At 35.3% G+C, this 15,571-nt stretch overlaps 1 protein-coding gene across 3 annotated transcripts in view; it reads left to right on the top strand.

The window, feature by feature from the left end:
* Nucleotides 1-15,571, top strand: part of nos1apa (nitric oxide synthase 1 (neuronal) adaptor protein a) — a 129,143-nt gene that overhangs the window by 107,880 nt on the left and 5,692 nt on the right. For 2 of the 3 annotated variants that reach the window (XM_058778543.1, XM_058778544.1), the window contains 2 exons: nt 3,431-3,580; nt 13,281-13,572. In XM_058778543.1, the coding sequence (XP_058634526.1) occupies nt 3,431-3,580; nt 13,281-13,572 (442 nt within the window). Of the gene's footprint in view, nt 1-3,430; nt 4,220-13,280; nt 13,573-15,571 lie in introns of those variants that run through there. The other variant, XM_058778545.1, reaches the window with a different exon arrangement.

Below are 15,571 nucleotides of genomic sequence, written 5' to 3'. Positions count from 1 at the left end.
ATTAAATTGCTAAATGTTAATGTATTTTTCATATAATAATAATAATAATAATAATAATGTTATTATTATTTTTATATAATATTATTATTATTATTTCAAAGAGTACTAGCTATAACAACATCCTGAGAATGATGCTGGTACTAGATTCTAACTTTCACTTCAGAGTTAAATGTGGTGTCATTATTAAAGAGGATGTGAGAAGAGATTTGACAGTCATTTACAGCCGTTTTTTACAAGGTGACTTAAGTGTGACAGTTGGGACAGTCAAGGATGAGAGCTCTTTATCATGCAGGCTAATGTGAAAGACAGCACATCTCCAGGTGCTGCTGGTCTATATGAAAGTGTGCTTTAAAATAAGCATGAAATTAACCCCTGTGGAGTGCCATGATGGGAGAGAAGTTAAAAGGCAAAGTGAAATTGTATGTGATGGGGAGAGAGGTGGAACAGATGGGAGGGTCTGAGTGAAAAGGCAAGAGTGAAAGAAAGCTGCTGAAACACATCAGATCTATTCAGAGAGGGCAAGTGAGGATGTGTTGCAGGGGTAGGAGCACTGTTATTAACCCACTGGAGCAGAAGAAAAGCGGGAAAAAAGTGGAGCAGAACTGACATTATGAAGCGTTATATAATATGAAGGAAGGCAGATGACATCCACAGAGAAAAGAGAGTGGAAAGACTGAACCCCAGTTTTACTTTGAAACAGTACAGCGCTAAGGTACTTTGAAACAGTAGTTTCGACATTAATTTAAAATTTTAACACTGAGAATGCATCATGATGGTTGATGCTAGGGCTGTACCTGAATAGTGAATCTGTATTCGGAAAGGCACGGAAAACGAATAATGCGTTCTACGGAGCCACAAAAGGGACATGGTTAGCCGCTTGCTAGCAGCCTGTTACATTAAATTTCACTTACCACATAAACAGAGAGAGGTAAGGATAGATGACCGATAGGATGATGTCGAATGATTTGCAGATCCTGAGCACCACTGACAAACATCTCATCTTGTGAAATGTGTGGTAAGTGCCGCTCCGTAGAAGATTAGGCTGCATGTGATCGCAAATCTCAAAAGTGAAAGTAAAAAGCAAACACTGCATTCATAAGTGATTTTCAATGTCCCGCATATTAATAACGGCTCCCTGAAAGCACTGAAATATATTTTTCTCATATATATATTGTATTTATTCCCCTTTACTGTTGCCGTAGTACACATCATTACCTTTCGAATACCGGATTCGGGCACATCCCTAGTTGATGCTTTCAATAGTTATTTATTGGTTAGCCAGCAACTTACTTTCGACCATGTTTGGTTTAATTCTGGTTCAAATCAGGAATAAATTATATTTTAAAGCATATTATAATAGAAAAATCTGTAATACTTAACTACCATAAACTAATGAACCTTATTGTATACTACATTAGTTAACATGAACTAAGAATGAACAATACTTCTACAACATTATATTACTACATAATATTCTGTATTTGTAATGTAATTAGAAAGGTATTACATGTATTTAAGCTGTGTACTGGTGGGTTAAATCAAACTAAGGTGCAGCTGGAGAAGGTGTACAGTATAGATGCACATGAAGTACACTTAAGTACAATCTTGATACACTTTATTTTAAGTAGCTTATGTCTGTGTATTTACGTTTATAATTATGTTGTATAAAGTCTGCAACACACATGTAACAATCTTTTGGTTTGTGGTATTCTGGAACTATGATTAAATAAAACAGCAAAATAATAACAACAACAATAACATCTTCATCAAACAAAAAAGAGATTACCTTAGATGAATATGTACATATTATACCGGTCAAAAGTTTGGACCCATTAGCCTACTATTTTTAATGTTTTTGAAAGAAATTTCTTATGTTCATCAAGCCTGCATTTATTTGATCAAAAAAAAAAAACAGTAATATTCAGCAATGTTAAATAGATTATGTTTTAATAATCAAAAAATCCAGAAAAAAAAAAAAATCTGCATTTACAATGATTTATGTAGGCATTTACTTCTTGTGACACTGAAGACTGGAGTAATGGCTGATGAAAAATCATTTTGCATCATCGCTTTGCATCACAGAAACATATTTTTAGGTATAGTAAAATAGAAAATTATTATTTTAAATTGTAATAATATTTCACAATATTATTGGGGGGTTTTTTCTGTATTTTTGATCAAATGGGCTAAATCCAGCCTTGATGAGCATAAGAGACTCCAACATGATTTTTGCCTAGGGCCTCGTAATGTCTAGAACCGGCCCTGCATGTACATAAGTATCTTGAGTCAATTTTGTTGTTTTTCCGAGAAAATAATGGGTTGTCTCAACCGTAACTTCAAAAAGCCCCGGAGAAACCAAGGCAGAACACCGTATAACACCAGTTACCACTCTTTCACTTTGTTTGGAACGCTCAAATTGGGTCACGGCGTTCTGACTTTGTTTAACTGCGCGTCAAAATGAAGTTATGGTGCCAGCTTGGAGTTATACGGTGTTCTGCCTTTTTTACTGTCCATTAAAATCTGTCGCATTTTAATTATGGTGTAGACAAACGAATTAGATCACAATCTACCAAACAGCTCCATAGAACAAAGCACTGTAAAGACTAGACACCTTGGCAGCAATACATAATCATGAATAACCTTTAAAGATTTTTTTTTTTTCCTTTTTTGTATTGCAGATTATTCACCAGGCTGTCACTTTTAGTTGGATGCGTGTGTACTTGAATGCCGTAGCATGATCAATCATAAAATCAGTAGCCTAAGTTCATAATTAAATCCATATCCTACCTTTTCTTGTAACCCGATAAAATCAATCCATGGTGCTGAACGTCGTCGGAGATGTTTAATACACTTCTGCATTTCTGAGCATGCCTGCTTGCTGGTGTTCACATAAATCCACAAGTTGTTATTTTAGGTTAGGCTATTTCATTCAAGTCAATATAAGCAATTATGCTATGCCTAGCATTCTTTTACGTTACTGAGCATAGCAAATGAATTGGTTGCAAAAAGGTATCCACTCACATGTTTAACTTTTAGTCTGCTCGTTACGGTTCAAAAAAAAAATAATAATAATACGGTCACATTACTATATGCAATAGCCTACTATAGCCCATGATCACTAGATGTTATACAGGTGTTACTAGAAAGATTTTGTAAATGGTGATCAGCAACCAGATATGATAATGTGGAAGTTACTGTCTTTTGCCTTGGTGTGACTTCTCACTTTTTGCAGACAATGCAAAGGCAGAGTACATTAAAAATCAAGTTTGAGCTCACAGTCGGCCAGTATAGCTGAAAAGAGAAAATAGATGCATTAAAACCAAACATGTTTTGATATGAAAATATTTTTTTATTAGATTAGTATAATCAAGTAGAAAAAGTCATGAGATTATTCACAATTAATTTTCAATCTCTTATTTTCCCTTAACAGTGGGATCCCAAGACAGTCTCCTGGAAATCACCTTCCGTGCCAACGTGCCCCCAGTCCTATGCGACCCCACCACCCCCAGACCAGAGGACGCCATCCTTCCTCCATTCAACGATGGGACACAGCTATCCCTGCCGCTGGGCAGTCCAATAGGTAGGGACCAGTGCTTGATCAAGTTTGAGTGTTTCCGCTTTCTTCCGGGACCACCCCAACAGGAGGAGAGTCCCGACACATCATCCCAAGGCATCTCGCCCTCATCACGGGACGAGCTTCTGGGTAGCCTCGAGCTGCTGAAATTCCGCGAGTCGGGAATCGCATCCGAGTACGAGTCAAACACAGATGAGAGTGATGAAAGCTGGGGACAGCAGGACGAGAGCACTCTGCGTCTGCTCAATGTGCTCAACAAACACGACCCCTCTGACTGCTTGGAGGACGAAATTGCTGTTTAATGTGATTTTGCGCACTTAGAAAAACACTGCTTGATGCTTTGCTTAGAAGGTTCAAGTCAATCAATGTCAATATTGTCAAACCGTCTACCGCTGTTTGTACTGCTGATAAATCTGGGAGACCAAGGTGACATTAACCGTTTTGTGGCCGTTTAGTTTCACATTTTATGTCATTATATTGAAAAGCAAACAGTCCCAAAGCATAGTAAATACTCTTGTCTCCATTTTAAAGTTTAGGGACACACATCAGATGCCAGAATCTTGTATCTCTAATGGAACGTTCACACACTCAGCGATGGAGGTCGCCAAGTGGCTATATTTTTGGTCATAATGGCCATCCCTACTTCCAAACACTCTATATACATATTCACATATATATATATATATATATATATGGACCACTGGCTTGGTTTTCCAAGCATTGTTGTTTTTTTTTTTGTTCTATTTGTTAACATTAACTAATTGATTAGGTGTCATGAATTGACAGGGAATAATTTTCATTTAATTTCAGTGTTTTTAATATACATATTTAACATTTCAACATGAATGTCTCATGAATTTAGTAAAAAGTCATAAAAATAAGATACACTATAAGTATACATCTTATATACCATTAGATATTTTGTTTATATATAATGGCACATATAAATTATGTATATTGCATATAAATAATAATATATTTGTTTATAAAGTAATGTGTTATTACTATATTTAATGTTATATTTAAATAGTTTAACATTGAAATGTTATATATAAATTATGTATGTATACTATATATATTTAAATAGTTTAATTCATGTATAAACCATTTAAATACTATTTTTAACAAATTGAACATCATTGTAAAGTCATATTTTATATCCTTGCATGTGGACAGCGACTGATAGAGAAAAAAAAAAAATATATATATATATATATATATATATATATATATATATATATATATATATATATATATATATATATATATATATATATATATATATATATATATATATATATATAATTTAGAAAAGTTAAATCACAGTAGGCAGATCATATGTTCACCAGCATCTTCCCTCCTATTGGTAGCTGCCACATCACATAAATACTAATTTGCATAAAGTTAAATTTAGTTGCATCCCTGGACACTCCCACTTTCTACTGCCACCGTTGGCTTTGACGTCAGAAACCGCTGTATGTGTTAACGCTCTTTTAGAGTCTACAAGCGATTGCTGGTTATTCACAAACAAGTAATTGTTTTTAACTGCAAGAGATACAAGTGAAATGTAGAACAAATTTTATACATTAGCCTGTGATATTGTATCTATGACATCAGTTGTACAGTTGCGGGTTTGTTCCTGGGCGGTATTAGCCATGTTTGCGCTAATATGCTCAGCCACTTAGATCACCTTTCATCAGAAGTGCTCAGAGTAAAGACAATTACCCAGCTACATCTGTTTTAGCATGCACGACAGAACAGACTCTTAATTGAATGACTGTGGACTGAGGACGCTAAGCTAATTATACCCTAAGGGTAACGAGGCATCTAAACCGGTCAGATCTATACCAACAGGAACCCCAATTAGAGTGTCAGAGTTTTCACAACCCACATCCCTTATTCATTATTTTCATACTCAGAAGAGCTTGTCATGTCTGACTGCTTCAGATATTAACTTTTGTACACATTTTGCTTTCTTGCGTTTAGTTTTTCTGTGCTTCTGAAAAGTGATATTTCTGTGTCTTACCTGTATCTCTGATAAACTGCTGACTCTTTAACCTCTCTGTTTATATTTTCCAGTTTTTCCCTCTCGCTCCCTCTGTTTCTCTCTGTGTGCCCGGTGTCATTTAGAGGCAGACAAGTGCACACAATTAGACTGGTAATAATAGAGTAGTAAGCAATTCTTCCCACACATAAAGGACATCGAAAGCACTTTCTGTTGTTGTTTTAGTCTTAAATGTCTGTATTTTTATGTATTATTTCTTTCCACCAAGAAAACTAAATTTAAGAATTGACCATCTTTAAATCTCCTTCAGGCTTGTAACAATCTTCCCACAGATTCTTCGCTGTGTCTGTAATGAGGGTTCATGATCAGTCGTGTTGGCTCGCAGCAGGTCTGGAGGCCAAGATTCAGCTGTGAGCTGTGGTTTAAATCCTCCACAGGGAAACGTGTCATTGTCTGAACACAAAACCTGTATTTTTTTCTGATTTCTCCTCCTTCAAGGACACAGTATATTTGTATTAGTGGTGTTTGCTAAGGCGCATACATCGCTGCTACTATTCTATGCAAGCATTTTTGGAACATTAACAGTGGGCTCTATTGATTTTAAAAAAGTAATTTGCTTAGAACCGCCCTAGCAACTGCATAGCAATGCCATGAAAACCAGTCAAAACACTCTAGCAATTTGGCAGTGAATTTCTTTTATATGATACTAATGCCTGGGGAAGCACAGCTAATTATTAAAAATATATATTTTTGTCATCATTGATCTTGTCCTTGAATCCTGGCCACTGTTAGTTTTTGAGAGAAATAATTCAATAATTATTCCACAGAAAACAGCCTTTGGTGTCACGAATAATAAACCATGAATTGCCCCTCTTGTAGATTACTGCAGGTTTTCAAAGTATATGACTCATTTCAAAGCCATTTTAAATGAGTTGTGTCATTTTAAGAGCTTTGCGGTGACACAGCGTGACTGTGTTCATTCAGTGTGAGAGTCATTCTCAGTGAATGTTCGGTGACATGCATCAAGTTGAATTACCAGATCAAGGAGTTATTTGAACTAGCTTTTAAAAGTGCCTACACAAACTGGCGTTTCTTTAGCAGAAAGTGCACACTTAAGTTACACACATCCATCATGAATACATTTGATTGACTTTCCTAGTTAAACTGTGGTTCAGTCGTTCTGCGATTCCAAGAATCGCTGGCACAAAAATGGAACCACTTCAGACGCCATATGCATGCACAGCTGCTTCAAGAAATAGAAATAATCACTAAAACGTGTAGTGCTCACAAAACCAGCTAGTGCAGAGAACACCATCTGAATCGCTGTGTAATTTAAAGGATATTCTGGAGCGTCCCTGTCTCATCTTTGCTCGCTCGGGGAAACGAGCGGCTGTCGGATTGATCCTTCTCCCTGCAGCGTAATTGAAATTGCATAACAATATCACATCTCATTTTAGTACAGCTGCCGCTTCTGAGGGAAGCTGTTGGAAACTCGGGTGCCTCTGAATTAGAGGCTCATGCCCGGGCCCACCTTCTCACTTTTGAGAACATTCTTTCTCCTGAAGTTGCCAAGGTACTTTAGTTTAAAGTGTTCAGCTCCAACTATCGTAGGGACCATAAACCTTTATTTATTTATGGTGGCCCAGTAGTGCACAACACAACAGAAACAAGCCACAACCCATGAAATTAGCACAACACAACAGAAACAAGCCGCAACACAATGGAAACAAGCCGCAACATAAGATTAGCACAACACAAAATGGAAACAAGCTGCAACACAACAAAATTAGCACAACACAACAAGATTAGCACAATAGAAACAAACCAAACCACAACGAAATTAGCATAACACAACAGAAACAAGCCGCAACACAACGAAATTGGCACAACACAACGAAATTAGCACAACACAACGAAATTAGCATAACACAACAGAAACAAGCCGCAACACAACGAAATTGGCACAACACAACGAAATTAGCACAACACAACGGAAACAAACCACAACACAACGAAATTAGCACAACACAATGGAAACAAGCTGCAACACAACAAGATTAGCACAATGGAAACAAAACACAACACAATTAGCACAACACAATGGAAACAAGCCACAACACAACAGAAACAAGCCGCAACACAACGAAATTAGCACAACACAACAAAATTAGTCCCGTGCAATTCGTTGTGTTGTGCACTACTGGGCCATCATATTTATTAATGACTATTTCCTGTCAGAATTTAAAAAATTAGACATTATGACCTACAAGGAGTTCCAGGGCACAGTCGCTGCACTTGGCTGGAAAAAAAATCCTTCATGTTAAAATGTGAACTCCAATACAATTCAATTGATTTTAACTCCTTTATGCCCCACAAGGGTGACACACCATGAAATTAAAGACTGCCCTTAAAAAAAATTAAATTAATTGCCTATATTTCACAGAATGTGCTGTTACGCACCGTTAGTCCAATCAGGTTCTAATGATTTCTTCAAAGACACATGACCGTCGATCAAGTATAAAAGCTGTCATTATCTGGCATCACAGTCTACTTGCTCCAGATCCCTTTATTTCATCAGTGTTAAACTTGCAGATTGTTGCATTGCATGCATGTTACTGCTTGACATTGATGTGTCGGAAGCTTTGATTAATTATTGATCTGAGATTTGAAGTCGAATGAAAATGGGGGCATTGTCTCCTGTTATGTTCACTGTTATTTTTTCTCTCCAGTAGCAGAACATTGCCATAATAACAGCTCAACATCTATTTTTGATGTCTTCAGTGCTGCTGTTTGGTCTCACCTTAATTGTAAGACTGTTCTGACATGTTTTGAGATTTATCGTCTTTCAAAAATCAATTTTTTGCCAATACATTTTTTTAAAGTGCCTGCTGTAGGTTTCAGCATGCTGCTTAACATACAAATAGCTATTGACCAGAAAAGTTTCCATGCCATCTACGGTTTTTGGTGGTGTTGTTTTTGCTGCTCTTTTGGGGATTTTTATTAATTTATTTCCTTTCTACCCTTATATGTGCTTCAGTATATCTACAGTACCAAGGAGACTAGTCAGCCAGCAGTGCTGTTCAGTAGAGATAAAGCTAATGGATAGTCCTAACAGTGCAGTTTATTTGTGAGTTCTCTGCCCTTTTCATTTAGGAGTCCTGAGATTGATGCTTTTATTCTGGGCCACTGTGCCACTATGGTGCTCCACCTCATTTGTGTTAATGATGGAGTTGATAACAGGGAGTCAGATGGTGCAAGTGCATTTCGAGTTAGTCCACCTTGACCCTGTCATCATGTGTTATCCAGGGCTAACTCTTTTTCCCATCCCCCTGCCCTTGTATTTAAAGATTCATGCTAGAAAGGGTGTTCAAATGAAATATTGATGATTGACCCATCTTCTGCTGACCTGAACATCTAGGTCAGCCAACTTGGAGATAATGGGTTAAATTGCTTTATTTATTCATCGTTGTTCTCCACTTTGTCCAAGTAGAGATGGTAGGCATTTGGCTTTTGGCTTTTCTTGATCGGTTCATTTTTGATTCTGTAATGATGTAATGCATCATGAAATACAAAAATAATCACACCAAAAAGTGACCAGATTTTATATGGTTAATAAATATAGGGGTCATGAGAGAAGACCAGTCTTAAAAACGCAACAGGAGTTTACCGTCAGGTAATGGAAAACCTAGAAATATGTCTTCATCTATATTTACATTTATACATCAAATAGAATGTATTTTCTAAGACTTAAAAATATAAAGTATTTTACTGTATTATATAATTTAGAAATATAGAAAGTATTATATAAAAAGGTATAGTTTATATGTATTTATATTTACTATAAAAATATCAATATCTCAAATAGGATGTCTTTTCTAAGACTTCTTAACTATTTTATTATTATGTCTAGAATAATTTTCTAGAATTTTAGAAATTGTAATAAAATATATTTTTATATTTTATATATTTAAAAGGTATAATTTATATTTACATGTTGTATTTCCTAGAAAACATGTCACTGTCAAATAGCATGTCTTTATTGAAAATCTATATATTTTATTATAATTTCTAGAATTTTATATTATACTGTATTAAATTATATTATATAACTAAAATAATTTAATCAGTAAAAATTGTAAGTGCATGCTGTTATAACTTGTAGAGTAATTCTAATTTCAAAAATTTGAGATTATATTAAACACTAAAATATTTAATTAGTTAAAAATTGTAAGTGCATGCTGTAAAAGGATTTTTTAATGTCTTCTTGCACTAAACTCAAACAGCTGGAAATGTCATGGAAATTCACCCTGGACCATGTGGCCCGTGCATGTGTGTGCTGGACAGCATTTGGTCCAGAGGTTTTCATGCTGGGACACATCAGGAGCTCGTAAACCAGCCCAGAATAGCAGCGTGTCAGATGCCCTCATAGCATTTGCTACTGTGGCGGAGTCTCAGTGAGGTATTTTAAACTGCAGCCTCAAGCTACACGATAATGTCCAGCCCTGTGGAGAAGGATCAAAACCAATGATCACTGCGTCACGCTCAAAATTGGAAGCTGATGATTTGCTATACATCCTTCTTTCTCTCTTCCTCACTCAAAATCTAGTCTCACAGAACCATAATTGTGATTTTGGTCCAGTTTCCATGTATTCTGACCGAAAACTACCCACTTAGACAGGATGAGGCTGAATAACATATAACCCAACCAACCATGCTTTGTTTTTAGTTGCATTTTTGCAACATTTAGCAGCATTCTCCAGCTAAAACGGACCGGGCAGACCAAACCATAAGTTGTAAATACTTGAAACTTGGAGGGATAGTAGTACTCACACCATCTACACACCAACTTTTTAAAAAACCTGCTTTTTTTTTTTTTTTTTCCCGATCGGAACCAAACTAGTGGATTCTCAAAAGAGAGAGTATATATCCATAAGTATCAAAAAAAAGTTATATTTTCGACTCGGTCTCAATGGGACGCCAAAACGTTCGTAAGGGGCAGAACCACTTTTACTAAAACGCCTATAACTTTTGAATGGAAAGAGATGTATAAGAGCTTAATCTGAGGTCACATTAAAACAAAAACTGTGGAGTTTGCCCACTTGGTGGCGCTATAATGGGGGGGAAAAAACATAAAAACTGCTATAACTACGCACCATTTAGTCCTATCGACTCAAAAATTGGTATGTCGTGTCATTGTCCAAAGTGCAAGAAGTGTCAAGGACATTTGTGTATCTAAAAAAAAAAAAAAATGACCGACATCGGCCAATGAATTTTGAGTACTTATTAGACCAGGTTAATGGAGGCAGTTCATAACGAAACTCGGTTCGACTCGTAGCCCTAAAGGTCTGTAAGAATTTTGAAAGAATTAGGCCACTAGTTAAATTTCAAGTTTATTTATTTTTATAGTGCTTTTTACGATACAAATCGTTGCAAAGCTGCTTTACAGAAAATTAAAGTTTCTGCATTATACGTAGGAGTAGTTTATCAGTGGTGACTATAGCAAAATTTGGTAGTTTTGTACATCCACACAATATTCATATCATTGCTGCTTGCAGTCAGATAATCTAATTGTTTTCCATGTTTTGTGTGCGATATGCATCAGACGGTCAGTGAAGGAAATGTGGGTGGGCCGTGGGTGGCCCGTCTGAGGCTGATACTACTCACAAACATAGTAGAACTAGTCTGGGTATTGTATTATTAGCAGATGAAATATCATGTCAGTCAGTGAAGTGCTTAGTAGTTTGGGCATCAATTGTTTCTTTCAGATGTCAGATGGCCCTATTGGTGTGCTACCACAGATCAATATGTGCAATGATACAATCACATGAAACCACAGACAAGTACCTTCTTTTCTCCTGCTCATTTCTCTCCAGTACTCATTATAGCAGCATGTTGTGCTAGTTTAAGCTTCAGAGCGAAGTTAATTCAGTATGATGACGCAAATTTTGAAGATCAATTCTGTGAATGATTTAAGCTTGTCTTGTTACCCATTGGCATGTCTAGAAAAGAAAAGCAGACCCGTCGCAAATGGTAAGTTGTGGGTTTTTTGTTGTCATTTTTTTTTCCCCCCCTGATTACCATGACAACAACATGCTGTATTTGGCACACAAATTTCCCTCATTCATCTGTTTGCCTTGCCTGCAGAGCCAAGACATTGTCAGCATCAAAATAACTTCTCTTTGTCAAATATTTGTGTGGAGAATCCTCTCTAGTCTAGGATGTGGCCCGTGTTTGTCGTCGCTGAGAGACTGTCACAAGCTAATGAGAATTCTTACTCCTCCATGAGCAAGTGTTGAAACTATTTGAGTTTAACAAGCTGGAAATAACTATGCCATATCAAATGCCTTCAAGAGTTTCTTAAAATCACATTTGATTAGAGCCAGACTAATATACAGCTTTTATTGTAAACAGCTTTGAATGGCCTAAATTGAAGCTGAAGTTGAAATAGAACACCGTGTCAGGGCTGCTTTTGTTGGCAAATTGCAAATCTTTCCGTCTTTGTCATTGTCAGTCTCCCTCTCTTCAGTCACCTTTTAAAAGGTAAAATCTTGGTGTTTTTTTTAACATTGTGATGTCCATTGGCCTATAAATACTATTCTAGTTGCATGTATGAGAATTAATATACTGTTTTGTTAGCTGCAAACAATAAATTATGCTCTCTTTATCACTCAAATGCCAACCATGAAATAATGGTTCTGAGGTAAGAAACATGACTTCTTGTGACCTGCCAAATGCTGTTTATTTTATTTTGATGGCCATTTTCTGCCAATGTCATTGTTTGTGGTTTTTGTTGTTGTTTGTTTTTGTTTTATTTTTGTTTGTTTGTTTTTTGCATGAACATGACTATTGTTCAACATTTGATGTATTGAATGCTTAATTACCACTGCATGAAATTAGGGATGCACAAAATCTTGTTTGTGTACTTTTTTTTTTTAAATGATACTTGTTGAGATTGGATGTATAAATCAGGTAATGCTAAATATTTAATTGTTCCTTTTTTTGACCATCATCTGATTATTATTATTTTATTTTATTTTATTTTTTTAATCAAAATGAGTATCCAGTTTTCATGTATTTTAGAAGGTTGTGATGCCTAAACCCACTTGTAGCATTTAGAATGATTTATTATTATAAATTTATTGGTAACACTTTACGATGAGGTTCCATTGTTAACTATATCTAATGCATTAACTAACATTGTATTGCTAATGAGAAATACATTTGTTACAGTATTAATATTTGTTAACACTTGTTCATTGTTAGTCCATGTTAGTTCAGGTCTATTAATAGATAATACTTTTCATTTTAATAATGAATAAATAAATGTTGGAATCAACATTAACTAAGATTAATAAATGCTTTAGAAGTGTTAACTAATGGAAGCTTATTGTAAAGTGTTACCAATGTATTTATATAAAATAGTTTAGAAATTCAATATTGGTTATTTATCAGTTATCAGTCAAAACATGAAAATGCATCCCTACATTTAATCTTACAGATCTTAGAAAACATAAAAGATAACAATATTGAGTTTATGTTGAACAAACTGGTTAAATGAAAACTCTTCATGCATTTATGTCTGTACAAAAGCTTCTGAAGTCTCAGCTCACCTTTAAATGTTAATGTGATATGAATGTTTTCATTAAAATTTCCCCAGTTCCTCACTTTGTCTGAAAACCTTTTTGTTATTTTGTTCCTTAGTGGACCAAAGCATGTTTGAGAACTGCAACGCTGCGGAGCAGCCGAAGCTGAGCTTTCGTCAGGCAGGAAGCAGCACCTCCACAGACACATCTGCAGGATCAAAGACAGGAGGCAGCCAGCACCTAAAGAACGCCCTGAACTTGGGCAAAGCCATGGGAGCCAAGGTAAACGACCTGCTCCGCCGAAAAGATCCCAGCAGCCTCGGAGACATCGGAGTCACAGAGGTGAATAAGAATGTAGAGCCAGTGTGGTCCAGCCTGGCTGAGATGGGCCACAGTACAGCAAGAAACAGGTAAAGATTTCACCCTCACAGCTGCAAACACCAATGACCTCAATACGGTCATTATATTCAATTGACTTCACGCTTAGAATAAAATTGCTAGGAAGTTGTCAGCCGTGGTACTTGCTCTTGACATTTAAGGCCCGTAGTGCCTCTGCAGAGACAGATTCAGGGCTGAACTGCGTCATGTCCCAATCCGATACCCCCTCTTCACTGTCCTGTCTAATAAATGTCAAATAAACAAGGAAGTCAACACAATATTCCTCTAAACGTGGGGTGATTTTTGATCTGGTTCCAGTACACTTTCACTAATGCTGAATGAATGTGTTTCATCCAAAGAAAAAAAAAAATTATTATTAAAGCTGTCAAATGATTAATCGCATCCATAATAAAAGTTTTTGTTTACATAATATATGTATGTGTACTGTGCATATTTATCATGTGTGTGTATATATAAATACACACACAGTATATATTTTGAAAATATTTACATTTTATATTATATAGTTATATTTAATATATAAACATATTTTTCTTAAATATATACATGCATATGTTTGTATTTATATATACATAATGTACCCAGTATACACGCGTATATTATGTAAACAAAAACTTTTATTTTGGATTCGATTAATCGTTTGACAGCAGTAATTATAAACAAAATATATTGTATATAAACAAAAGAATTGTTCTCTATTTAAATGTATTTAATATTTATATTGAATTTATTTCTGTAATGGCTCTTTACATCATCCTTTAGGAAGTGTGGGGTTTTTTGGTTAAAGAAATTAATACTTTTATTCAGCAAGGATGCATAAAGTGAACAAAAGTGACAGTAAAGACATGTATGTCACGTTATGTTATGTTGCAAGATTTCCGTTTCAAATTATTCATCAAATAATACCTTAAACTTATCACTGTTCCCACAAAACTATTAATCAACACGACTGTTTTCAACATTGATTATAATAATAAATGTTTTGTGAGCACCAAATCAGCATATTAGATGATTTCTGAAGGATCGTGTGATGCTGAAGACTAATTGCTGCTGAAAATTCAGCTTTGCCATCTTTTTAACATTTCACATTTCAATAGAATAACGTAGAATATTGTAATAATGTTTTACAATATTACTGATTTATTGCATTTTTGATCAAACAAATGCTGACTTGCTGATCATTAGAGACTTTATTTTTAAAACAAAATCTTAATTATTCCAATATATCCCTTATAGATAGCCGTTCATATATCTTTCAGCAGTGAATGTGAAAACAGGACAAATGCGCTCTGTTATTATATGTGAACTCCATGTGTTACAGCAGAGATTTGACTGACATCTCTTTGAGGAGGTAGGGGGGGGCATCTGCCATCATTATCAGCAGCCTTCAAGAGAATGTACATGTGTCTGTTTGTGCGAGTCCATGTGCATGTGTTGCATCAGGCAAACTTTGACTTGTGTCGAGGGTTTGGCTTAATTGGCTGGATTCTTACCAGTTGTGTAACATCTATAGATAGTATACGCATTCCTTCCAGCTTTTTTATTATACTTGCTCATAAACTTTATGAGAATAATGCCTTTATGTTCATAATTAGTAGAGCTTGCTAAGACAGTCATTGAAAGACATTACTACTTGGAGTTAGTGCTACAAAGACAATCGTTAAGTAGTGAACTTGTTACCCAGTCTTCACAATTTGTGGAAAAACACCTAAAATTCAGGGGCTTGATGAGGACAATTTATTTATATATATATATATATTTATTATGTGTATATAAAGACACACACATACAGTATATATTTTGAAAAGATTTACATGTATATATTTATTAATATAATTTATATGATATATATAAATATATTTAATATATAAACATAACACATTTTTCTTAAATATATACATACATGGGTGTGTATTCATATATACATAATAAATACACACAATACACACATATATTATGTACACAAAAACTTTTATTTTGGATGCGATTAATCGTTGCCCAGCACTAAAA

Source organism: Onychostoma macrolepis, chromosome 06, assembly GCF_012432095.1.
Source record: "Onychostoma macrolepis isolate SWU-2019 chromosome 06, ASM1243209v1, whole genome shotgun sequence".
NCBI lineage: Eukaryota > Metazoa > Chordata > Actinopteri > Cypriniformes > Cyprinidae > Onychostoma > Onychostoma macrolepis.
Note: the sequence above shows the minus strand (reverse complement) of the source record. Positions and strands in the feature narration are given on the sequence as shown.